The following is a 25,263-nucleotide window of genomic DNA, read 5'->3' as shown; positions in this document are numbered from 1 at the left end:
TCACGTTTGCGGTGTGAAACGGCCATAATTCACAAGGTTTCCTACATGCGTGTTCCGTGTGCACGTGTGATGCTGATGTTGCGCGATGTTAATCATGCGGCGCCCGAGTGCATTTGACCGGCATAAAATCGGCATATGTCAGACTGACCGGCCGGTCACCGATCATCGCCGATCACGTGAAAATCGTCCAATTCCAGCCGATCAATCGGTGCATCTCTAGTTTCATCTCACTGTTTTCACACATTTATCTGTCCCTCTCGCTCACCTGCAGTCCCCACGCCATGCACCAGCAGCAAAATGTGTTTGTCCACCAGTCCAACCGGCCTTGAGCCTTCCAGAGACGAGCGTGATCCCTATGAACACAAGATACATGTTATAACATACTTACATCACATCAGGCACATGGGAGCACGGTCTACGCCTGTTTTCCAGGCAATAAACACATAATTACTCAGATCTTCTATCGCTTATCTCATCAGAATGAGCCTCATAAATGGCGTAAACACAAGGACAGGTCAGTGCTTTGCAAGTAGCAGGTAAATCATTCCCTCCGGAAGGGGATCGGAGCCCTAATGGCTCCTGAGGGCTCTGGTTTCCTAAAGCGTAATGAGAAGTGACAGTATGTGAATGTTACCGTGAGGTCCTCGGAGCCCAGCGGCTCTTGGCTGCGGGCCAGGCCGACAGAGCGTGTGTGCATGTTTCCATCCAAATCACTGTACTTCCCTGCCTGAGATGTCTCTGAGAGTCTGTGGAGACGAGACAGATGGGACGAGAAGGTCAAGATCATGAAAAGAATTCAAAAAAATTCTAGTGATCATTTCGCCCCTGTTTACTTTACAGCTTTGGTCGATCGGATCACAATTAGACGAGGGAGACACATTCCCGTTTACACCTGGTGTTTTAATCCATATCTTTTGTCCACTTTCAACCCTTTTAGGGGAGGGTCTATGATGTACATTTTATGTTTTTTTTTTTTTTTCAGATCTTGCAATTTAATGGACAAAATAAGGTCGCACAACTTGCATATGAACGTGACTGGAGACTTTATTCTAGAGCTGCTGTAAAGCCAAAACAATCTCTGTTACTTTAATTTCCTATTATCACTGTAAAGCTGCTTTGAAACAATCTATATTGTTAAAAGCGCTATATAAATGAAGGTGAGTGACTTGACGACAGAAAAACACACGGAGAGCATCAGCTTCAGTTTGTGCTCTGACAGCCAGTGTGTGTTAGAAATCAGGAATGGCGAGAGAACATTGTGCTTGGTACGTTTTTCATCTTCAAACCAAACTTGGGTCTTCATCCGACAAAGTTAAATCCCGTCTGGCTAGAGCTCTTCCTATAATGTTCACGCATTAGTTCAGTGGACGGAGAGTAGACGGTCTTTTGTGGCTGTTTGAACACATTCGACCACATGAGCTTTTACACTATGAAAGCAATCCGGTCGAATGCGTTTTCAACTCCCTCTGGAAGTGGTTGAAAGAAGACAAGCTCAACTTGTTTTAGACCCCGTTTACACCTGTATTCACTTGTGATCCGATTGACCAAAACACATCTTAATACCAGATGTACACAGGTCTAATCTTATAGTGATTATAGTCTAATCTTATAGTAGATTATAGTGAGACTGAAAGAGAGAAGCCACAGGTGGAGAGAGATATTTTACAGTGGCATACAGATATATCAGCACATTTTCTGCTTTTAATTATTTTTTAAATAAATCATGTGAATCAGCCATCGACATTTAGGGAAGTTAGTTGGAAATGTCAGCTCCACAAACTACAAACACTACAGTTCACTAACTAAAAGTATCTAATTGCCTTCAGGCTATTTAAGGGAACAATATCTTTTTTAATGAGATTTATTTGGTAATCAGAGCTGGATTTATCTAGCACACAACAACGAAGACTGCAATTAGGGCGATAAATCTACAAATAAAAGAATCAGAAAACAAACTATAGAAACAGATACACTACTGATCAAAAGTTTGGGGTTAGTAACTTAATATATAGTTGTTTTTTTTTAATAAATAAATTCAGCAAGGAGGCATTAAATTGAGCTAAAGTGACAGTAAAGACATTTATAATGTAACAAAATATTTCCGTTTCAAATAAATGCTGTTCTTTTGCTATTCTTGTACTTAATCAACAGCAAAGAATCCTTTAGTTAGAGTAACTAACTGTTTAGTTAGAGTTATGATGCTGAAAAATCAGCTTTGATCACAGGAATAAATTACATTTTAAAATACATTCAAATGGAAAACAGTAATGTTAAACTGTAAAAACATTTGCTGTATTTTTACTCAAATAAATGCAGATTTCAGATTCAAAAACATGAAAAAAATTATTGCACGGTTGAGCAAGTTGCAACATTAACATTCACATATAAGCATTTGGATAACATTTTCACCCATAGTGGTTTACTATGTTCTCCATATATCAACATCATCCACTAAAAAACTCAAACTGGTCAGTCACTAATATGAAGGCATTGTGAGCTTCAGACTCACCGGAGGTAGAACACAGATTTGGTTGTTCGCTCCTGATAGACAAACATGTTTTTGCGGTTGACCACACAAAAGGCGTTTAGAACGGAGCGCAGAGCATGGATAGCTGAAAGAATCAGAGAGAAGAATATCATCTTAGGGTACAAGCATACCAGTTTTTCCATGGTAAAAATGTGTCTTCATGAGGAACCACCTGATTGGTCCACTGAGGTGTCACTCACCCCGGGACACGCCCATGTTGGGCCCCATTTTGAGCCGTGGGTGAATATAAATAACGGTCCTCCAGACCACGTCACAGGCGAAGTATCCATGTATGAACTGCATCGTGGCGGCGAGGTAGTCCCGCGGCTGATAGCTCTCATCGGCGCTGTAGTCTGGGCCGGAAAAAAGGTGCAATTATGGGAATGAGACTTTCATCTTAACAAATTCATAACAAAAGAGAGATTAGCAGGATTATCTGAACCCAACAGGGCACCTCAAGTTGTACAATACAAACGAAGCATTTGAGCGTTTATCTCTGTGGTCGACCGGATCCAATTCATTTACACAGTCTGAGGCAGAACATCAGGCCATATTAAGACATTAGTGCAGTAATTCATGCTAAACAGCAGTTATAAAATTGTAGTCAATGAGGCGAGTGCTCAGACTCACACTGCTGTCTCATTATCACTACCCTTGAATTGACCTTCCCGACAGGCTTTTTTTTTTTTTAAGTCTGTGTGTTTGTTTGTATTCGTGTAAATTGTGCTCCATTTCACAGCGGCATCATCAGGCGCTATTAACTTTCTTCTGCATATCAAGAGAGCAACAATATCGACAGATTTAATTTAAACAAAGCCATACGCATGGTATGGGGCAGCACGATTACTTGAAATTGAATTGGCTTTGTGCGATTATTGCGTTATGGTTGCTATTCAATTAAACAAATTACGTTTCAGAGTTTGGGTCGGTTCTAATGTGCATTTGGGAATGCAACATGTGCCAACCATCTTCCCAAACCTGTAATAACAAGCGCTCATAAACCGGCTGTTGTCAACAAAAGAAAAGATTTGAAGGTCTCTCTGCTGTTTTCAGCCTAAATAAAAGCTTGAGGTTTTAAAGTTTCAAAATGAAGAAATCATATATGGATCCGGAGCAGGGTTTGGGGTGTGAGCAACATTTAGCCTCATAATTAAGGTTTTTTTAGATTAAAAAATTTGGAATCCTAATTTTCTAATAGATTTAGCTATTTTTTAAAGGAAAAACATGCGCAAGTGATTAAAATGAATTTAACCACGTCAAAGAGGCTGTGGACTCCTGCTCTGGTATGTATATGGCCATGGCTTATAGAAAGAGTGTGTGTCTGTCATTCAGCTGGGTTTTATACCATCAGAGTTGGTCATCCTGGGCCGGTAAAGCGACTCGTGCTTCCAGATGTCCTCTTCACTCTCAGCAACCAGCAGAGAATGGCACACGTGACTATCATGCAGGTCTTGTAGTAGGAGGCGCTGTGGAGAAAGTCACTGAGAGGTTAAAGAGCAACAAAGTGGAAAACAGTGGTAGAGGATCTGGGGTGATGAACCAGAGATAGTGGGACTTTCTCACTAAGTGAGCAGTTATTGGCTATAATAAGCTGCAAAGTGGACCATGCTGATAGTGGAAAGGCAAGGCTATTCTTTACCTGGTTGACTATTCGGCACATTTCCCCAATCCTCCTCACCACCAGCTGATGAAGACGCAGGTATTCTGGAATCTCTTCCTCTTCCGCTCTGTTAAAACTCCTGCCAACGCAATGTTCAAGATTCACAAGATTCAAACAGTACAAAGTGTTTTAACAGTCTCAGCAGGAAAAATGCAAAACTCAGTTTTGTTTTCACGTCTGGGGAAAACTAAAGTTTGCATTTTAAGCATTACAAACAGATATTCTGCTCATTTGTATGCTTCACATTTTTGAACACGCATTATAAGCTGAAAACTAACAAGGAACACAATTTTTTTTTGTGCAGTTTACACAAATAGGTAGTGTAAACCTTTCCATAAATTACAGAAAATACTTTATTACAATAGCTTACATAAACATCAACATAAGACATTTTAAATGAAAGGATATTATTTACATACCATTTATATGTATATATACAGTACATATTTATTAAAATAAAATAATTTATAAATAAGTTACAATATTTGTTAAAGGTGCATTGCGCAAGTCTCTGAGTTTTTGCAGAACTACGCCCCCTCTGGCGACAAACGAAACTGCAACCAGAGGTGTGAACGCTCATGGACCACATGCACACACACACACGCACGAGCTGTTCATAACCAAAGGAGCATCAGCCGCACAAATCTTTTGTTTACACAGTCATAATGTCTTCAGAGGTAATAAAATTATAAATCTGCAAGTCATTTTAAATATATGAAAGGAAAGGCATTTGAGTAAATTACACACGTATGTGTGAGGGGAAAACTTCAGTTTTTGTTTCCATCTATCTCCATGTTGAACTGTTTTATGTGTTTACTGTATCCACTTATGATTGTATTATTATGGAAACTCATTCATGAACAATATAAGTTATTACTTTGTAAAAGCCAACTGAGGATCCCGTGTGAGCCCTAGAGCAGACCGGAGATCTCTCCATTTGTTGAAAGCCTTCCCGATGTTAACTCTCGTCTTATTCCGACGCCTGTCTGACTCCAATTAGGCCCTTTTGGTGGCACTAGACAAAAGTTTTCTTTTCTTTGTCTTGTGTGGAGTTTGCGTTGGGGTTTGGAATGAACTACAAGCCGGTCTCTTAGAATCCATCTTCTACTTTTGTCGAAAGTTGACTAAAGTTTTGTCGCTCGAGTTGTCTTCGCTGATACGGAGAATGGCGACGAATACACAAACCTGCCAGACATAGCCAGGTGAGCGCGAACGCGCGTGACGTCACGCCCAGTCTCAAAATCCGTCCTGAATCTCTCTTATTTATTTTACTGTACAGGATTATAGAGGCAATCGCAGTGATCAGAGAAGGGCTCATTCAGCCCATCAGCCAATTGTTTAAGCATGTATGGGTTAGAAAAACGGGTATTTTTAACATGAAATGTTGCACAATGCACCTTTAATTAATGAATAATTATTAAATAATCAATCCATTATCATTTATATTAATTAATAAAAAAATTTTTTTTTAAAGAAACTGCATATTCCTCAACCAGCCACAATCATTCATGTTAATTCAACAAACTATGAGACTGAGCTGATGTTTAATAAGTGGAAAACACCAAGTATGATCAATAAAAATAGTAGTGCTGTCAAACGATTAAAATATTTAATCACGATTAATCGCATTAATGTCATAGTTAACTCGCGATTAATCGCAATTAATCGCACATTTTTATCTATTCTGAATGTCTCTTGATTTCTTTTTGTCCCATTATTTTTTCTCATTTTAATGCTCTTATCAACATGGAAAAGTGGATCGGCTTGCTTTGTGCAAATGTTTTTTATTGAAAACAACATTGACATATACTGTGTTCAATTTCACACTAACATTCTCACTTGGAGCAAATAATCTCTCACACAATGTAACACTGTCCATCAATAAAAGGGTGAAAGAAATACTGACGAGGTCCTGATATTGACGAGGGGGCCGTGAATTCGCATCAGCTGTGTGTGTGTGTGTGTGTGTGTGTGTTTGCTTGGCCATCAAGTGGTATTTCAGACTGGACGTGCTGCGATGATGATAGCTCAGTTCACAACGACAAAACACACGATCACTTTGGTCTTGTCAATGTAACCATTTGGCAACTTTTTAAAAGTAAACTTTCCATTCAGAATCTTATTGTCAACCATTTCGGCGTCTCGCACTCGTCATCCACTCAAAACGTAACGTTAACCTACTATTTGGCCGGCTCGCAAGCCCAAACAAGTGCGTGCGGCGTCGTGCCTGTTATTTTGTTTCCGGTCTAGCTAGATCCGCTTGCGCTTTGGTCGACGAAGCAACAAAACGTCCTCGCGCGGCGCAAGCCATTGAAATTAATGGGTTTCATCGCCCATGCCGCGTCATGTTGCAAAAGCATGTGAAACAAACTACAAAGTTTGCTAGGCCAAAAAGGCCGCTAATCGCGCGATAAAAAAATTGACGCCGTTAAAATGGGTTTGCGTTAACGCCGTTAATAACGCGTTTAACTGACAGCCCTAAAAATAGTGATGCTTGCTTAGAAAAAGACTTCATGTTGATTCATATAAAAATCAAGTGTCAAACCATCTTTCTTAAATTGTGATTTTAACAAAGTCTACCGGCCAATTCTTTTACTTGCTGATTTTTGCTTGCATTTGGTGCTTTCTGAATGTGAATTTCGTAGCCTGCATGCCGAGCAGTACCTGGCGTGGGAGAAAACCTCCACTCTGTCCTGATGAATTCTGATGATGAGCCAGAAATCAGGCATGAGCGGCATCTGTCTCTCCTGCTCATTCATAGTGGGTCCTTCACACTCAGAATCACTGCTGCCGCCATCATAACCTGAAACACAAACGGCAGAGAGGAGAAGGACCGTGAGGAATGATGATTGTGAGTGTGACCATGTTGTCTGTTCTGTGAAGTCTCACCTAGCATGTCTGAGTCCAGGCTTCCCTGACTGGAGACGACGCTCTGAACTCGACTGGGCCGCAGTTTCCCACTGCCTGAAAGCAACAGCAATCAAAGCCTTTATTAACTTTCTTTTTAGAATAAAACTAAACAACCAGGGGCCTCATTTAGAAGACCTGCGCAAATACAATTAATACCATTCTTCTCCTAATTGTTTAGATTTTAAGAATGCACATTAGCTTGAATGAAAATGCAATTTCACTCTCTGATAGCAGATGGATCTTATAGCAGTTACCCTGTTAAACCCTTTATACAGAATACCCGTTATAACCCTTTTTCCAAAAATGTGAAGAGTTTGCCGATATGATAATGCGTCATCGGAGAAACAGTAATTAAACATCACTGTTTCGGTCAATACATTTCAAAAACCTTTTTTTCCAAAATGGAAAATTGCTGTTTCAGCCGAAAATGTTCAGCTTATCCACCCGCTGAAAGAAAATGCAGCAGGTGGCTCTTACGAAAAACAGAAATATAGGGGTTACTATCTTGTATACAATGCAGCTGCTGTGCTTTTTAGTGATGCAAAGAGTTTGCAGGTTTGATATAAACACCATAAGGTAAACATCGTCATAATTCATCAACAGTAGATCAACAAGCAAACCACTGACATAAATGTGTGGTGCTCTATCTCGATCTGCTCTGAAACCGAACATGCAACTGCTTTGAATAAGAGCTTTTTAAAGTTTAATAATCACACTAAGCCATATCATGATTCCTGTTTTTCTGTCATCAAATTTAAGAGCTCTTGACTTTTCCTATATCATGAATTTAGGACTTTTTAAGGACACTGATTTAGGATCATTCTATCCACGTCTTTATAAATGAGGCCCCATGATGAGGTTAGTTCTTAGTAGGGGTGTGCAAAGCAGCCGGTATTTGTATCTGTTTTTTTTTTGTTTTTTTTGTGGGGGTAAAAGTATTTGTATTCGAGTAAAATTCAAAATAGACCTAAAAATCTAGTTTGGAGTTGACTGGATTGTTGACGGGGTGGGAGATGGTGACTAGCTTTCATAACGCACACATGCAAGGTCTCTCGTGCGTATCTATACCACGAATGTTATTTCTCGTGCCATTTATACGCCAAAACTGGTTTTCGCGTGCATATGATACGCACTTTATGGCGTGTAATACGCACGCATCCCCCACCCCCCTAATCCTACCCAAGGGTTTTCAGTGCGTAGCATATGCACGCAAACGAATTTTTGCGTGCATATGCTACGCACGAGAAATAACATTCGTTCTATAGGTCTCTACAATAGATTTTTCAAGAAAATCTATTGTAGTTGATGATGAATTTTGTTTCGGGAATGAATTAAACATCTTTTTTACCAGATTTGAACAAATTGACAAACACAATAAGATCAAAGAAACAATAGATACTGTTCCATCATCATTGGATAGAATTGTTATTGAGGTTGAGGATGTTAGGAAAACGTTCCAGTCTATTGACACAAAAAAGGCGGTTGGTCCAGACGGATGTAGTGCAGGTCTTCTAAAAAAATTTGCACATGAATTAGCACCGGTGTGGCATCCAGTATTTCAAGCATCCGTTGACACACACACTGTTCCTGTGATTTGGAAGACCGCATACATTAAACCATTACCGAAAATACCATGTCCAAGAGAACATAAAGATTTTAGACCAATAGCTCTCACCTCTGTGATTGTGAAATGTTTAGAGAGATTGTTACTCCAGCATTTAGTTAGGACAGTTAAAGATAAATTAGATCCTTGGCAGTTTGCCTATAAGAAAGGCTGTAGTACTGAAGATGCAGTTGCTGCTTTAGTACACATCATCTCTAAACATGTAGATAAACCTAAAACAATTGTAAGAACTTTGTTTTTAGATTTCTCTTCTGCATTCAACACATTACAGGTTGACAGACTGGTGTCAAAACTTGCACGGTTGAACGTTAATCCCTATCTGGTCCAGTGGTATACTTCATTTCTCACTGATAGAGTTCAGAGGGTCAAAGTGAATGAATCTGTGTCGTCTGCAATCATTACAAATGTCGGAGTCCCACAAGGTTGCGTTAGTTCTGCCGTACTTTTCACCTTATATACAGATGACTGTCGAACTGATATGTCAAATCAGTATATTTTGAAATACTCTGATGACACTGTTTTAATATCTGTGATAAATGATTCGGATAGTTCTGAGTTTCATCAACAAGGTGTGACTAAACTGATTGAGTGGTGTGAGAATAATGCTCTTGTCATAAATACCAGTAAAACTGAGGAGATTGTATTTGGGTCTGTGGCCGATATAATGCCTGTTTTTATTCATAAGGAGGAAATTAGATCGGTTAAGACATATAAATATTTAGGAGTGATTATAGACGATATGCTGTCATGGAAAGATCACATTGACACACTATATAAAAAAACAAAGCAGAGAATCTATTTTCTTCGTCGTCTTAGATCATTTGGAGTAAGAAAACAGATTCTTCTATTGTTCTATAGGTCTGTGATAATGAGCATACTGCAATATTGCAACTCTATTTGGTATAAAAGCTTGTCTGTTATGCTGAAAACAAAGCTGCATAATCAATTAAAAATTTGCTCAAAGATTGTAGGTCAGCCCCTTGAGAAGCTCTACGACTCAGCCTATCATAACAACTTGCTAAGGCTAGCCAGTATTATAACTTCTAACCCTATGCATATTCTGCATAAAGAGTTTGAACTTTTACCATCAAAGAGGAGGTATAGAGTGCCCAGATTTAATAAAGTGAGGCTGAAACACTCTTTTGTGTACCAAGCTATCCTAGCATTGAACAAAACATTCAATCAGAGATCAAGAGTACTGTGAAGGTGTTAGATGTATAAGTGTTGTATTGTTTTGAAGATATAATATGTGACGTGTAAGAGTATGTCAAAGTAGAATGTATGTTAGATGTACGTTGTATGTATGTTGTATTATTTTGAAGGTATAATATGTGATGTGTAAGTGGATGTCAATGTAGAATATATGTTAGATGTTGTAAACATACACTGTTATGCAAGAAAAATTTCAGACTCGTCTGACAATAAAGTATAAAGTAAAGTAAAGTAAAAACCAGTTTTGGCGTATAAATGACACGAGGAATAACATTCGTGGTATAGATACGCACTTTCATGAGACTGTGTTACTCTCCCTCTCTGCCTTGCGCGCGCTACACGGTTTGGAGCTCAGTATGTTCTGTCTCGCATGCGCGTTAGATTCTGGGAGATTTAAACTAATTTGCGGGCATCAGGGAGCCGCTATCAATAGAGACTTGGGATGTCTGCGTACCATATAACTCCCACAAGTGCATACAATTCGACACAACTACACAATCATTTTTTAACCGAACGTTAACGTTACTCTGTCAACAGCCTATTGTCTAAATTACCGAGCTAACAGAGCTACGTAAACAGAGCGAACATGAGAGCATCCGACTGCAGACGTCAATAACGCAGCGTAATGGAATAATCTTCCGATCAAACTCCGCTTCCTGAAAGTTATAAACTGCCTCCGGAATCCAGTTAAGGTACAAAAATCTATTCAACAAAAATAGTGATGCAGTTAAGTGTTTTTCGCTCAGCCGAGCCATCTCTGTTGCTGTGTCTGTGGAGCAGCCTGTGTCAGTCACCTCTTCCTGAACGTCACTCACTCATTCACGCTCTGTGCTCTCGTGAGGAAACGCAGCTTTTTGATATAAAGTTTTTCGTGTTCCCGAATACAAATATTTTTTTTAAGTATTTGTTCGAAATAGCTATTCGTAAAAAACACGTTATTTGTACCTTTCTGAATAACGTATTCGGGTTCGGCTCCACCCCTAGTTCTTAGGTATGTCTTGTGACACTCACTGTGTGTGGCCGACTGCACGGACTCGGCCAGGCTGGCAGCGGAGGGTGTTTTGGGAGGGGACATGTGATCAGAGGAGCGTTCGGTGCTGCTGCCGGTCTGCAGGTGAGCAGTCTGAGGTCGAGTCTCCTCGGCATCGCCCTGTTTGACCTGCCCGGGGTCAGAGGTCTCGGAGAGCGACTCGCTGGCTGAGTCAGCGGCTGCTGAAGGCCGAATTTCCCTGTCATGTCCCCCACACTCGACCTGCTGCGGGAAAACACAAGAATCATTATCCAGATGATGAGATAAGACAATATAATATTTATAACATGGCTCTTTGGGATACTTAAATGTGAACGGTCACTCACTGCATTCTGTGATCATATATTTTAGTATAACGATGCTAAAGTGTTTAGCGAACCTTTATCTCAGGCATGCTAGTTTCATGTTTCTTGTATCAATCCACTCTTTTTCTTCTCACATAATTAAATAATTTGCAATGATTCTGGTGTGACTGTTTAGAAAACGGTTACAATACTCCTTTTCTGCAGTATCGGTACACCGATAGCAGCGAAGCATTCTTGCTCTCTCTTCTCTTCGACGGCAAATTGACACACACTCACTCCGGTTGAATAGTGCTTGTATTGCACGTCTTTTCCGAGTATTTAGGTAAATGCAGTCAGTTTTGGAACATAACTAGTTGAGAGAACGCATGTTTGTAACGGTATATTGGATCCGTGCATAAACTCTTAAAGTGACAGCAGCCTAATAAACCTAAAAAAACACTCGCTGCTCTTGACTGAATAACTTTAATTGTAAGCATTAATCTTTATTTAATTTTTACAATGAAAACTATCCAGTGTTATTTTGCACTGTAATTTGATTACTTTTGTTTCTGTAGTATTTCTTACCTGAATACTGTTCGACCCACCTGAAAAACTTAAAGCCATGTTTATTTCATTTGTCCCTTTATTCTATTGTATTCATGTGTGCTATCATTAACCATTTGTTCTTATTTTATTACCGTTTACTTAAATGTAGTTAATTTAATCTGTTTGTAAATGTAGTTCAACGATTCAATTAAAGCCTCCTTATGCCATGTGCAAGATATTGCAACAAAAATACCCAAATTATCAAAAAGTTATGAGATAATAACAAATCTGTAAGGCAGTTTTCCCCGTGGTATCTAAAATGGTATCGAATATCGATATTTTTCAAGGTTTCGTATCGAAGTTGGAAATTTCAGTATCGTGACAACACTAGTTTGGAATTATTTTCATTTGCAAAATAGGGCAAAAACATACAATATTGACAATAGTGTGTCTAAAATGTAAGTTACTTAATATTAACTTCTTGTTCATCGAACTTTTGTATAAAAATCAACCTCATATTTGCAATAGTTCGGAAAACAGCAATCTTGCTCGTGTGAAATGTTCTAAATATTAAAATCAAGATACTGGGCTTTTTTTTTGCCCAGTATCTATGATTTTAGGAGCATTTTTATTCATTTTGGTGACATTTTTGACCCAGCTATTTACACATTTTCTTATTTGCATGAGTTACTCTTAAAATTATAGCTTTGTCATTAAACAAATGGAACGCATTTCTTCAGGCATGGTTAAAAGGTTTTTAATAATTACCTCAGCGTCCAGCTCCTTTTTCTTTTGCTCTCCTTCTTTGTCCGATGTAGAGATGTTTGCTGATGCTTTGGCACCATCCTCCACCTCAGGACACAGGCTGTCTTGCTTGGATGTGGTTTCTGTACCCGTTGAGTACTGAGCAGTGGTGTTAGACAGCTGTCTTGCAGCCTGGAGCCGGTGAGACTGCTGCCGACTCAGTGAGATGTAGTGGAAGTTGTATTGCTCTGCATTTAGCAGGTAACCGGGAAACGATAACCTCTTGAACTCCTGCAGCGAGGAGGCAGAGACGTGTTATTAAACAGCAGTGCAGAACATTATCTCGTTCTTGACCTTTCCTGGGAAGTCTTATCACCAATAATAGAGGTCATCGCATGAGTTCACACCTCTTGAAACTTTTCCAGTGACTGCTCGGGACCAAATACGAACTGCAGGGGAACGACCTCACAGTGGCACTGCGGGCGGCCGCTGGAACGACACACGTGCTCGGAAACTTTCTGCAGGGTGGAGGAATTGATGACAGAAGAGTGCCGTAGAGCAGAGACGATCTCATCCTCCAAGAGCCAACGGATCTGAAAGAGACAGGGTTATTATCGTAAACTAAATTAAACTCATTAATCTTAAACTAAAAGATAATTGTGACTTTTTATTTCACAATTCTGACTTGTTTTTCTCACAATTGTGATATTACATCATGCAATTCTGACTTTCTGACACAGAATTGCGATATATAAACTCTTTTATAATGACTTTTTTTCTCCGAATTGCAGGTTTTTATCTCACAATTCTGACTTTTTAGCATCTCAACTGTGACTTTATCATGCAAAAAAAGTCAGAATTGCAAAATGTAAACTAAATAAAATAAAAATGTAATCCATGGCGGAAACAAGCTTATATACAATAATATACAATATCCAAGCAAATATGCTCGTTTCCACCACTGAATATATATATATATATATATATATATATATATATACAGTATATATATACAGTATATATATATATATTCGGAAAAATACAGATTCTCCTCCTGCAATAATAAACGGTCCTGAACTTTGTATATTTCATATACGGTGCTTGGAAGAGTTTAACTTTCATTAGTGGTTCAATGATGAATAATTGTTTGAGATAATGAAAATATTTTTTTAATAATATCACTATAGTTTTTCATTTTCATTTAAATCTTTGCATTCTCACCTCATCCATGGTGGCTAAAACAGCCATTTTGTGTGGAATAGGAAGTTTGGACAGGGGATCTCCAGACATACTGCAGAAGATGACAAAATAAAGAGTTAATGCTCAAGATGTTTGGCAACAGATGATGTCTGTTGACCTCTAAACGCTGACCTTTCCACACCAACCCCACGCAGGCCGTCCAGGTTCCCCATGAGCTCCTCTTCAGAGCGATATGATGAGGGCTGTCCAGGGGAGCGGTTCAGAGACACACTGCTCTCAGACGTGTACCTACATGCACAGAGAACCATCATGATCGCTCGAGCTGAACCCATGATGCTCGTCTTTCATAAATCTAGGATAGTTCACAATCACTGACCGGTTGTGGCGGAAGTCAGGGGCCATGACCTCGATCTCCAGAGGTAACGTGAGCACAAAGATATCAAGAGTGACTGACAACTCGTTCAGATCCACCGACTGAAGATTCTCAGCGTTTTCAAGACAGGTTATGACTTCACCTGCAAACCATAGATGTATATTCACTAATATTATTAAAAACACGTGACCCAGATTAACACTAATCAGAGGGATACAAATTTAGATTAAAAAACCCTCAAAATACTGTATATGGTTCCTCTTCATCACACCAATGAGTTGTTCTTTATTTATATTATTATTATTTTAGTAATTTTGTTATGCACTTTTGTCATTTGTATTTTTTACATTGCTATTTTAAGGCATGAAGACTTTTTCTTTAAGGAAAAAACACTTAAATGTGTCATTTTGGTAATCAAAGATTAGTTTTAAGGGATAAAATGACTGTAGGAGGAATTTAAATGTCTGTAAGAGTAGGAAACAGGTTTAGTCAAAGGCAGAAAGCTCAGCAGTGTGTTGAGGGTCTTACCCAGACAGGTTGGCAGCGTTTGCGTGGGCATTGAGCCATGGCAGCTCTTCATGTTGACGGAGCAGGTGAGGTGTACAAACAGAGGCGGCATCTCCGGCTGCGGACCATCAGCCTCCAGCAGAGAGTCTCCGTCCAGAATACTGAAGGAATCATCGTCCTGGTTGACTGTGTTGGAGTCAGATGGAGATACGCCTTCACTTCCTTCCTCTTCTCCAGCCTCCGCTTTGCCATTCCCACATTCCTGATACTCCACCTCCAGATCCGTGTCACTCTCCGTCACGATGCAGCAGCCGGACACGTTCTCTGTGCATATGCAAAGGATTAACACAAGTAACATGTTATCATATATTTCTAGTTTACTAACAAGTGCAAAAGACTGCTCATATAACTTTACAAATAACATGAAATCAAAATGAACTCTATTAAAGTCCTTATTACATGTTTTAGTCTTGCTGTGAATGATTCATCAGTGATCGCAGCGCTTAAGACTAGGGATGCAGCGAATCCAGATTTGTCAGGTTCGGCCGAATACCGATTAAGATTCTGCCGAATCCGAAACCGAATACCGAATCCTACTCTCATCCTCAGTCCATTAACAAAGTAAACACATTAATGAAGTAAACAACGTGGATTTTTCATTTTATTTTATTTTAACTGTAAAAAAAAAAGAAAGAAAAAAAATGAATAAGCAACATTATGCATTTTAACAGCGGCGATGATGTGTATTGTTTAGAGTCCTTGCCACCATGAGACAAATTGGCATTGCAAATTGAACATGTAGCTCGACTTGAATGGCCTTCTTTTGACTGAAAGTACTGCTTAACAACACTTTTTCTGCTCAAAAGTTACATTTTCACTTTCTCACAGCCTACTGCATTCGAACGGTCCACCTACTGTAACGAGTGGAAATAAGATGTGTCCCCTTTAAGAGCTGCGCGCTCCCTATTGAACTGTCTGCAGTCTGTATTGTATGTGCCGTGCGCCTCGAACACCCCAAGTATGCGAGTTATTTCTGTTTGATGCTCATTGTTATCTTATTTTGTTAAGTAACGCTGTGGACAGTAGAACGTGTGACAGACAGTTACACGAGTTCGATTGGGGAATAAAGTGCGAGTTGTGAGATCCAGTCGCCTCCGTGAGTCCTCTTGACACAACGCGTAACACTACAGGCTTGTTTGACTTGAACTGGCGCTGTACAGACCGATCGGTTTATGACATCAAAGTACCGCGAGAGCATTTCAAAAGCATAAGGAGCCGTCTGCTCTCTATTCGCTCTGATGTCATACTGATGATATACTCTGATGTCATTCACCAATCGGTCTGTGCAGCGCCGGTTCAAGTTGAACAAGCCTAAGGTAAACACCTTCCTGTAATCAACGGCAGCGTGACATCGACGTAGCGCGCGTAGTGCAAGCCTAGGGTTCGGTGGAAAAAAATTCTAAGGTTCGGCAGAAACCGAACCCTGTTACAAAGCCCAATATTCGGCCGAATCCGAAACCGAATCCTGGATTCGGTGCATCCCTACTTAAGACCAAATCATTCATATCCAAAAAAACTAAAAAATAACCTTTAGAAGATACTTAATAAATCACAACAGTGGATAAAAAAAAAAAAAAATCATTCTGGATAGCAGCCTTCTTCAGTGCACCAATTTTGTGCATGCAATGAAAAATATGAACCAATAGAATTAGCTAACTTTTCAGAAACCAATGAACTTGAAACCATTGACAACATTTTTGTCGGCTTTCCGTGTTTTCATGTTATTCAGTAGGGGAGCTATTACACATCTTCTGAAAGAGTACAAGATCTCTGGATCAAAACACATGCAAAAAAGAAGCATAAACAAGCGATAAAAGCACTGCCGATCCACGTTGTAGTCTTCGAAAGAAAACATGATTTGTTCAAAATGTTGCTTTTTTAATGAAACTTACCCGCATTCAAGTATTGATAAAAAAAAAAGAATGCATAAAGCTAGAATAAAATGTTTTCGTTTTTTTATTTAAAAGCAAAGTCTCTGTTTTTTCTTTTGATATATTTCATGTTCAGATATTCATGCAACAACATATTCTGGGGGCCTTGAACGTTTTGTAAAAATGATCAATAATGCTGCCGTTGGCTGCCAACTTAAAAAAATAATAATAAAAAAAACGCTGGCGGGGAAAGAGTTAAAGTTCCATTCAACTCACTGGGTTGTTAAATCGATTTTTTTTTTTACTATTAATCTCTTTATGCATAACACATATTTAGTGAGGGAAAAATTTCTAAGTGCACCTTTAAATATGTTACAAATGGCATTAAATGTCAAATTAGTTACTGAACGTGAACTTTATCAAAACAGCCTGAGTTGGACCCTTAGATATGAAAGATATTTCTGATTAAAAAGGCCATAAATGATGTCTAACCGTCTTCTGTAGCCAGTTCAGCTTCAGACACCTCGCACTCTTCACTGGGTCTCCGCTCTCCTTCCCTGTCCGAGTCCTCCTGGAGAAGATGAAAGAGAGGAAAGGAAAACGGGTACTGAGTCTAAGGTCCCATTCAGGTACACAAGGTCTCTGGCTGTAAAGTTGAGTGCTAATGTGACAGTCAAACGTTTGATTGTGTAAGACTATCCGAGTTTCGTACACAGTTGTGATTTTGAGAAGGGTTGTCTAAATAAAATAAACCAAACTCTTTTGAGAATGTTCTACATATTGTCATATAAACATCCAGTAATGTGATGAGCTAAGGACAAAAAAGGAAGGAAAGTATCCATTTAATATCACAACACTAATACTGTGCCATCATTTTAATTATTTTTATTATTAAAAACTACATTTAAAATGACACAAATCAATAAAAATGCATTACTATTGCAATAATACTACTGTACTGTAAAATAAAAAAGTATTTAACAATTATAATAATATTTTACACAAAAAAAAAACAGTACAATTACAATACTAATATTTATGGCTGCCTTAATTTCTTTGCTTTTAAACTACAGAAAGTGTGTTGCGTTTTCAAATGCATGTTATAAGCGACCCAAACTCACAGTGCTTGCAGAGATGAAATCCGTATAAATACGGGAAAGAAAGAAAAAAACACATACCCAAGTAAGCACTCTGATGGATAAAACTGATTAAAATCGATAACTCATGAATTATTCCCTCATTAGAGACATTTTCTCATGAATCAGACTACATTGTTCACGCTGTGTGCTTATTTTTCCAACACAATAGAAAGGTGTTAATTTGTATTTATTTTGTCTTCCTATCTCATAAAAAAAATTAAAATGCATTTTCAAAATCACTGAAAGGAATGGAATGCTAAAATATTTCCATAACGCACCTCTTTTTTGGAAGATGGAAGGCAGTAAAAGAAATAATGTGGGTTGGACGGTACAGTCTTGAAATACTGAGCACCAATTTCCATGAACTTCTCCTGCAAAAATGAACAGAATGCGTGACATCGTTAATACACTTTTAAAGATGATGTTTCTACATCCCTTGCAACACTTGGTGTCTGCAGTACCTGTATGATTTTATGCAAATCAAGATACACTTCACACTTCTGCTGGGACTGGAGAAGAGACAGAGGGAATTCTGGGATTCTCTGAGACTTCGGTTCATCCAGGTCCAGCGGGGAGGAGGGGACAGAGAGTTTTCCTCTGGAATCAGCTTCGCTCCCGTCCTCCAGTTCAATACTTTAACAAAATACAAACTGGGTTAAAGGGGTGGTTCCGAATTTTGGACATCGGGCCTCATTTCCAAGTGAGCCTGGGTGTTATTTATCAGTGGAGACGGTTTTCAAAAATGTTCATCCAGTCGTTCCAGTTGCATAGTGCTAGGCTAGCGCGAGTCAACGGTAACTGCTAGCCTGCCATTAAAAACAGTTTTACCCACTCCACAGTACACCAAAAGCAAATACATTATAACGCCAGACTATCGATGTAAATGTCTGTTGAGAGAATAATGTTAGAAATCAAACTACTCTTGCATCGCATTGCAATAGTTATACTTTGTTCCCTGTATTTATTAGCGCACTCTACAGCAGCGGCGGAGTGATATTAAGTTAACAAGCCAACCGAGAGAGGTAGAGAGAGATAGTGAGAGAGAGAGGTAGTGAGAGAGAGGTAGTGAGAGCTAGTGTGAGAGAGAGAGAGAGAGAGAGAGAGAGAGAGAGAGAGAGAGAGAGAGAGAGAGAGAGAGAGAGAGAGAGAGAGAGAGGTAGTGAGAGCTAGTGAGAGAGAGAGGTAGAGAGAGATAGAGAGAGAGGTAGTGAGAGAGAGAGAGGTAGAGAGAGAGCTAGTGAGAGAGAGAGAGAGAGAGAGAGAGAGAGGTAGTGAGAGAGAGGTAGAGAGAGATAGTGAGAGAGAGAGGTAGTGAGAGCTAGTGAGAGTGAGAGAGAGAGGTAGTGAGAGCTAGTGAGAGAGAGAGAGAGAGAGAGGTAGTGAGAGCTAGTGAGAGAGAGAGAGAGAGAGAGAGAGAGAGAGAGGTAGTGAGAGCTAGTGAGAGAGAGAGAGAGCTAGTGAGAGAGAGAGAGAGGTAGTGAGAGCTAGTGAGAGAGATAGGTAGAGAGAGATGGAGAGAGCGAGAGAGGTAGAGAGAGGTAGTGAGAGAGAGGTAGAGAGAGAGAGAGAGAGAGAGGTAGTGAGAGCTAGTGAGAGAGAGAGAGAGAGAGAGAGAGAGAGAGAGAGAGAGAGGTAGTGAGAGCTAGTGAGAGAGAGAGGTAGAGAGAGATAGAGAGAGAGAGAGAGAGAGAGAGAGAGGTATGTATTTATTTATCTATTTATTAAGATAGATTGTGTTTATTTATCTATATATTTACAATGCTACATATGACATGATTTATACATATATGTTCACTGTTTGTTTTATTATTTATATTTAATATGCTTTGGCAACATTGTGTTACACAGTCATGCTAATAAAGCTAATTTGAAATTGAAATTAAATTAAATTGAGAGGTAGAGAGAGGTAGTGAGAGAGAGAGGTAGAGAGAGAGAGAGAGAGAGAGAGGTAGTGAGAGAGGTAGTGAGAGAGTGAGAGAGAGAGGTAGTGAGAGAGAGAGAGAGAGAGAGAGAGAGAGAGAGAGAGTGAGAGAGAGAGGTAGAGAGAGAGAGAGTGAGAGAGAGAGAGAGAGAGAGTGAGAGAGATAGAGAGAGAGAGAGAGAGAGAGAGAGAGAGAGAGAGAGAGAGAGAGAGAGAGAGAGGTAGTGAGAGAGAGAGGTAGAGAGAGAGAGCTAGTGCAGGTAGTCCCGACTGTACTGCGCTTCGGTTCTGTGTTTACTTTTCGGCGCAGCGCTACTAACCGGAGCAAAGTAAAATTCCGCCTGTAAATGTAATGCGATCATTGAGATGCAAGAGTAGTTTGATTTCTAACATTATTCTCTCAACAGACATTTACATCAATAGTCTGGCGTTATAATGTATTTGCTTTTGGTGTACTGTGGAGTGGGTAAAACTGTTTTTAATGGCAGGCTAGCAGTTACCGTTGACTCGCGCTAGCCTAGCACCGGCGAACTATGCAACTAGAACGACTGGATGAACTTTTTTTTTTTTAAACTGTCTCCACTGATAAATAACACTAAGGCTAACTTGGAAATGAGGCCCGATGTCCAAAATCCTGAACCACCCCTTTAAGGGTTTTCTGTTGTGTTAGCGCCGGCGGCCCCTAAGTTAATAACTAATGATCTTTGCAACGGAAATGAATCAATCAAAACTAACTATAGCTGGACAATATATTTATTCTAAAGCCAAAACAATCTCTGTTACTTTAATTTCCTATTATCACTGTAAAGCAGCTTTGAAACAATCTATATTGTTAAAAGCGCTGTATAAATGAAGGTGACTTGACAAACAATATCTAAATACAATGAAAACAAAAAAAGTCCCACAATGCTTTGCTCTGTGGTCAGTACCTGGATGAAGATACCAGTGTGGCTCTGTCAGCTCCATCATCCTCTCCCTCGCCAATGATGAAGGTGGTGGGACTGCTACTGGACTTGCAGGTCAGCTCGTGACGTTCACGGAAAACACGTACGTGTCCGCACAGGGTCTGCAGGAAGGAAGTGATGTCGATCTCCTGCAGCGACTCCTCGCAGTAATCCATGGCCGTCAGAACGTCCTGCGAGCTCACATTGTACGCCTGCTGCAGACTGCGGTAAACACCTGTCAATCAACACAGGCACATGGTTGATGAAATCATTCGCTATGAAAATGACACTAATTGCATTTTGCATAAAGAAAACTTAATAAGATTTTTTTAATTGTAACATTTTTATGAAAATTAAACACATTTTCTGCCCCAATTCACATTACTGAAATACATTTTTTTTAGGAATTTATACATCTTTATTATATGTATATTTGTCTATGTATTTCAGCATATTTTTTATATTTTATTTTAGACTATTACACATACAAATATATATATATTAAATAAATAAATACCATTAAAATTAAAGTCCAAATTAAAGGCATTTAATTAATATAATATATATATATATATATATATATATATATATGAAAAGTAAATCAAAGTTTTTTTATACATATAGCTGCAGCATATTTTTAATATTTTATTTTAGACTATTACACATAAAAAATATATATATATATTAAATAAATAAATTAAACACCTTTAAAATTAAAGTCTAAATTAAAGGCATTTAATTAATATATATACCGGTATATATATATATATATATATATATATATATATATATATATATATATATGAAAAGTAAACCAAAGTTTTTTTTTTATACATATAGCTGAAATAAATAAATAAGCAAAAATAGGAAGATTATTTTTAGCATTGTGACATTTTTTTCTTGACATTTTAATTCTCATTACAGCATTGAGACTTTTTATTTATTTATTAATCATTAATTAATTACATTTTTTGTAATTCATTATTCACAATGGCGATTGAGTCCAGAAACATAATATATATATAAAAAAACTTTGGTGAGAACATGCACTAAATAATATTTCTACTTTTTCCTTTTTTTCGTTCGTGTGGTTGAGCACCCTTATTGAGCTTTTTGCCCACTGGATGTGCACACATTTGTTTAATTCTAACTATACGTATATATGCATATGTTTGTGTGTGACCTTTGACATAGCTCTGGTAGTAGTGTTCCTGTAGAAGGCTGCAGTAGTTGGCCAGTTCCTTGTGTTTGTGAGGGTGCGTCATGAGCTCAGTCCAGGAGGAGGCGCTGCTGCGCTCCTGAGAGATTGACCTGCCAAGAGACACACAAACACACACACCAGATAACACGAGGCCACAATCTGCCACACATTTCCTGCAACACTACACCAGACACCAGCCTTAAATAGCAGAGACAAGCAGCAGGAATAGTCAGCAGGATATCTAATTCAAATATTCACCCACATGTTTAATATAGGGAAGCACCACTCTGGAAAACTGGCACTTTCTATCACTTATTTGAACTTTTGACATCAGATCTCCATTTTGCAGTTGAATCAGATCTACATTATACGACAGGCACAATGTTAGAAAATAATAAAAAAGAAATAAAAATTATATTATGGCGATTTATTACCAGATTCTGAAAAAGATATATATTGGCACCATCTTGAAAACAATCATGCTCTCTAATTTTCTGAATTTATTCATTTGGGTCTGCCTTTATTTATTACATTACATACAGAAAGAAGGTGATTATTGACCTTATTAAACACAATAATTTAAAATAAGTTCTAAATGGATGATTGCTGATGGTGTTCATTTTAAATATTAGCGGCCGATACATCGGTATTCCTGAGTGTAATACTTATATCAAGCAGCACTCCAGTGCAATAGTATTACATTTATCTACACCGTCCAAAGCATCATCAAATGTAAATACCGGTACTAGTCGTGTTTGCTGCTGAAGAGGACAGGAAAATATCAAACCAGCTTTAAGAGCATGCAAAACAGGTTTACAGCCATGAAGCAACAATATCCTAGAATATATGGCATAGGTTTAACTATTTCTTGTGGTCAACAAAGCAGGAAAAATACATTAAAAGGAAAAGCGAGGTGGAAAACAAGACGTTGAGGACACGAACATAAAATGTACCCTAAAATGTTTGTTGCACTGAGTATTCAGACACTACCACCAAGACAGTTGAACATACCAGATTAACAAAGACTCATTTTTTTCAAAGACTACTAACTTCATAAATAAAGAGGACAAAAGTTATAATCCAGTCATTTCACCCTAATTTTGAATGTCTTGGGATGTCCTAAATGTAAATGATGTCTACATGTTGGGAACTAACCTCCAAATTTCAGTATGTACACTATCAGTCAAAAGTTTGGACGCATCTAATCACTTTTACCATTTCAAAAACTCTGAAAAATTGCAAAGAAATGTGACACAAATGAAGCCTCCCTCATATTTGAGCTGCCTTATGTCTAGATTCCAGCTCTGCTTAATCGTGAGGTGCATCCTGGGATGCCGTTGAAACTGTATTGAAAATGCATGAACACGTGGAGCACATGTGATGGATATGCATTGTCGTATTACTTCTCCTTTTCCACATGTTATCAGAAAGTCAGAAACAGACATTCAGTCAAATACGTCCAAACTTTTGACAGGTACTGGACATCAGAAGGCAGAGAAAACAACCCTCAGCAGGAAATGAGGTCTTAAAACATATAAGACAACGTAGAGCAATCTAAATCACTGCGCGCCTGAATCAATAACAATATAGATCACAGATCGTAACATTTTAAATAACAGTTTTTCTATATGAATATATTTTTTAATGTGATTTATTCCTGTGATTGCAAAGCTCGACTGTCTCATGATCAGTAAAAAACAAAACAAAAAAACACTTAACGTTGATTTGCTGCTCAAGAAACATTTCTTATCATCAATGTTGAAATTTTTTGTGATACATTTTTTTTGCAGGATTCTTTGATGAATAGAAAGTTCAAAAGAACAGCATTTATTTGAAATAGAAATCTTTTGTAACATTATTAATGGCTTTACTGTCACTTTTGATCAATTTACTGCATCCTTGCTGAATAAAAGTATTAATTTCCTTCAACAAAAAAATAACTGAGCCCTAACCTTTGAACAGTAGTGCATATACACAGATAAAAGTTTGTTTTCCTTCTGTTATTTTAAGACCTCATACCCATACCTAAATCTTCTGAAGCCTGATACCCCCTCAGTCACCTTCCTAGAATAGCAAAACCCTCCAGAGAAAGAGAAAGAAAGAAGGACCATCCTTAGTGTAACAGGGCCGAAACGGCCCCGTCGTACCCCCCCCGCCGCCCCGCTCCCGCTATAGGGCAACAGCAGCAAGCAGTGAGCAGGGCTACCTGTATTTGGTCTGCTGACTGAACTCCCAGTTGTCTGTCTCTTGAGCTCTTCTCATCCAAAGAGAAACCAGACAGTAAAACATTAGGATGACCACATGATGGCCTCTGAATGATTAAACACAACAGCTCTGTCCCAAAACATAGCGAGCTGCCTACCTAGGCAACATTTTAAGGCCCATGTGAAATCGTGTGACATCATTTCGATCAAAATCAGCTCAAAATGAAGCTTGTTTTGGAGATCTCTTCTGGAGTTCGAAGCAAACTTTACAGAAAAGTTGACTCTGACTTGTAAATATCTTCGAACTACCATTGGTCCGTGGCGATTACATAATAGGTAGGTGTGGCTCTGCTTTCTTTGAGGTGGAAACCTTCTCTGGTTCATTTCTTCTGTAAAAACAAACTGGAGAGCTGCTTTATAGTAGATAATGAAGTTGTAATTCTAATTATTTTTTCTTGCTTAATACTGTAAAGCTGCTTGCTTTGTAGCAATCTATTGTATAAAGTGCTATATAAATAAACTAGTGCTTTCAAACCGCGTTTTTGAGACTTTTGAGACCGCGTTTTTGTCTTTGTTTCACTGCCGTTTTAAGGAGAAAATACTCAACAATGGTGTTGACTTATGAATTAGCATGTGGTTTGTCTTAAAGCATATTAAAAACACCACAGAAGCCCTATTCACATGGGATAAGTATTACCTGGTGACCTCTAGTCATTTGTAATAATTGCGGAGGTTGTCTGTGATCTTAATCCCGTGCGAATCGGCCATGTCTGTAATTTGTAAAGTAAAAATTCCCCCGCAAATGACCAACCATATTTCGCCGAACACCGAGGTCCTGTGATAATATTAGTCCCGTGCGAATCGGCATCTCTGTGATTTGGCGGGGTGGTTTATAATTTTTTCAATGTTTTTGTTTCCTGTGCGCTTTTTTATCCATCTTTCACGAAGAATAGAGGCTGCGTTGGAGTGTTTTGATAGTATTTTGGGTGCTGGGTCATATCGCTATACACCATACAACTATACAATTTGCAGAAAGAGAAAGCTGAAAATCATCAGAAGAGCAAAAACAAAAAGAATGATTAGATCGAGATGAATGACATGTATAGCAGCATACGGTAAGGACAATTCGTCTGTTTATGATATATCATATCAGCTAGACATATAATAACGACAAGACATTTCCAAGCAATAGCCTAATGACATCATATCCGGGAGATAAGTCAGTAAATTCGAGTAAAATCACAGGCTTCGCTTATCCCGTGCGAATGCGCCACACGAAATTCAGATGTGGGTGGGTAATTTCAAA

The 25,263-nt window shown here is 38.6% G+C and overlaps 1 protein-coding gene across 1 annotated transcript in view; it reads right to left on the bottom strand.

The window, feature by feature from the left end:
- Nucleotides 1-25,263, bottom strand: part of szt2 (SZT2 subunit of KICSTOR complex) — a 131,426-nt gene that overhangs the window by 72,900 nt on the left and 33,263 nt on the right. Inside the window, exons 27-46 of the mRNA XM_056266108.1 lie at nt 21,736-21,863; nt 20,538-20,787; nt 18,149-18,320; nt 17,966-18,058; nt 17,041-17,119; nt 14,639-14,941; nt 14,114-14,252; nt 13,909-14,025; nt 13,759-13,828; nt 12,945-13,130; nt 12,562-12,828; nt 10,945-11,188; nt 7,077-7,151; nt 6,852-6,990; nt 4,167-4,266; nt 3,873-3,993; nt 2,728-2,880; nt 2,510-2,612; nt 635-746; nt 266-353 (exon numbers count right to left, since the gene is read on the bottom strand). Coding sequence (XP_056122083.1) covers nt 266-353; nt 635-746; nt 2,510-2,612; nt 2,728-2,880; nt 3,873-3,993; nt 4,167-4,266; nt 6,852-6,990; nt 7,077-7,151; nt 10,945-11,188; nt 12,562-12,828; nt 12,945-13,130; nt 13,759-13,828; nt 13,909-14,025; nt 14,114-14,252; nt 14,639-14,941; nt 17,041-17,119; nt 17,966-18,058; nt 18,149-18,320; nt 20,538-20,787; nt 21,736-21,863 — 2,939 coding nt within the window. The remainder of the gene's footprint in view (nt 1-265; nt 354-634; nt 747-2,509; nt 2,613-2,727; nt 2,881-3,872; nt 3,994-4,166; nt 4,267-6,851; nt 6,991-7,076; nt 7,152-10,944; nt 11,189-12,561; nt 12,829-12,944; nt 13,131-13,758; nt 13,829-13,908; nt 14,026-14,113; nt 14,253-14,638; nt 14,942-17,040; nt 17,120-17,965; nt 18,059-18,148; nt 18,321-20,537; nt 20,788-21,735; nt 21,864-25,263) is intronic.

This window comes from Rhinichthys klamathensis, unplaced genomic scaffold (assembly GCF_029890125.1).
Source record: "Rhinichthys klamathensis goyatoka isolate OS25496 unplaced genomic scaffold, OSU_Roscu_1.1 h1tg000244l_1, whole genome shotgun sequence".
Taxonomy (NCBI): Eukaryota; Metazoa; Chordata; class Actinopteri; order Cypriniformes; family Leuciscidae; genus Rhinichthys; species Rhinichthys klamathensis.
The sequence above is the reverse complement of the archived record's forward strand: the minus strand, read 5'-3'. Positions and strand labels throughout refer to the sequence as shown.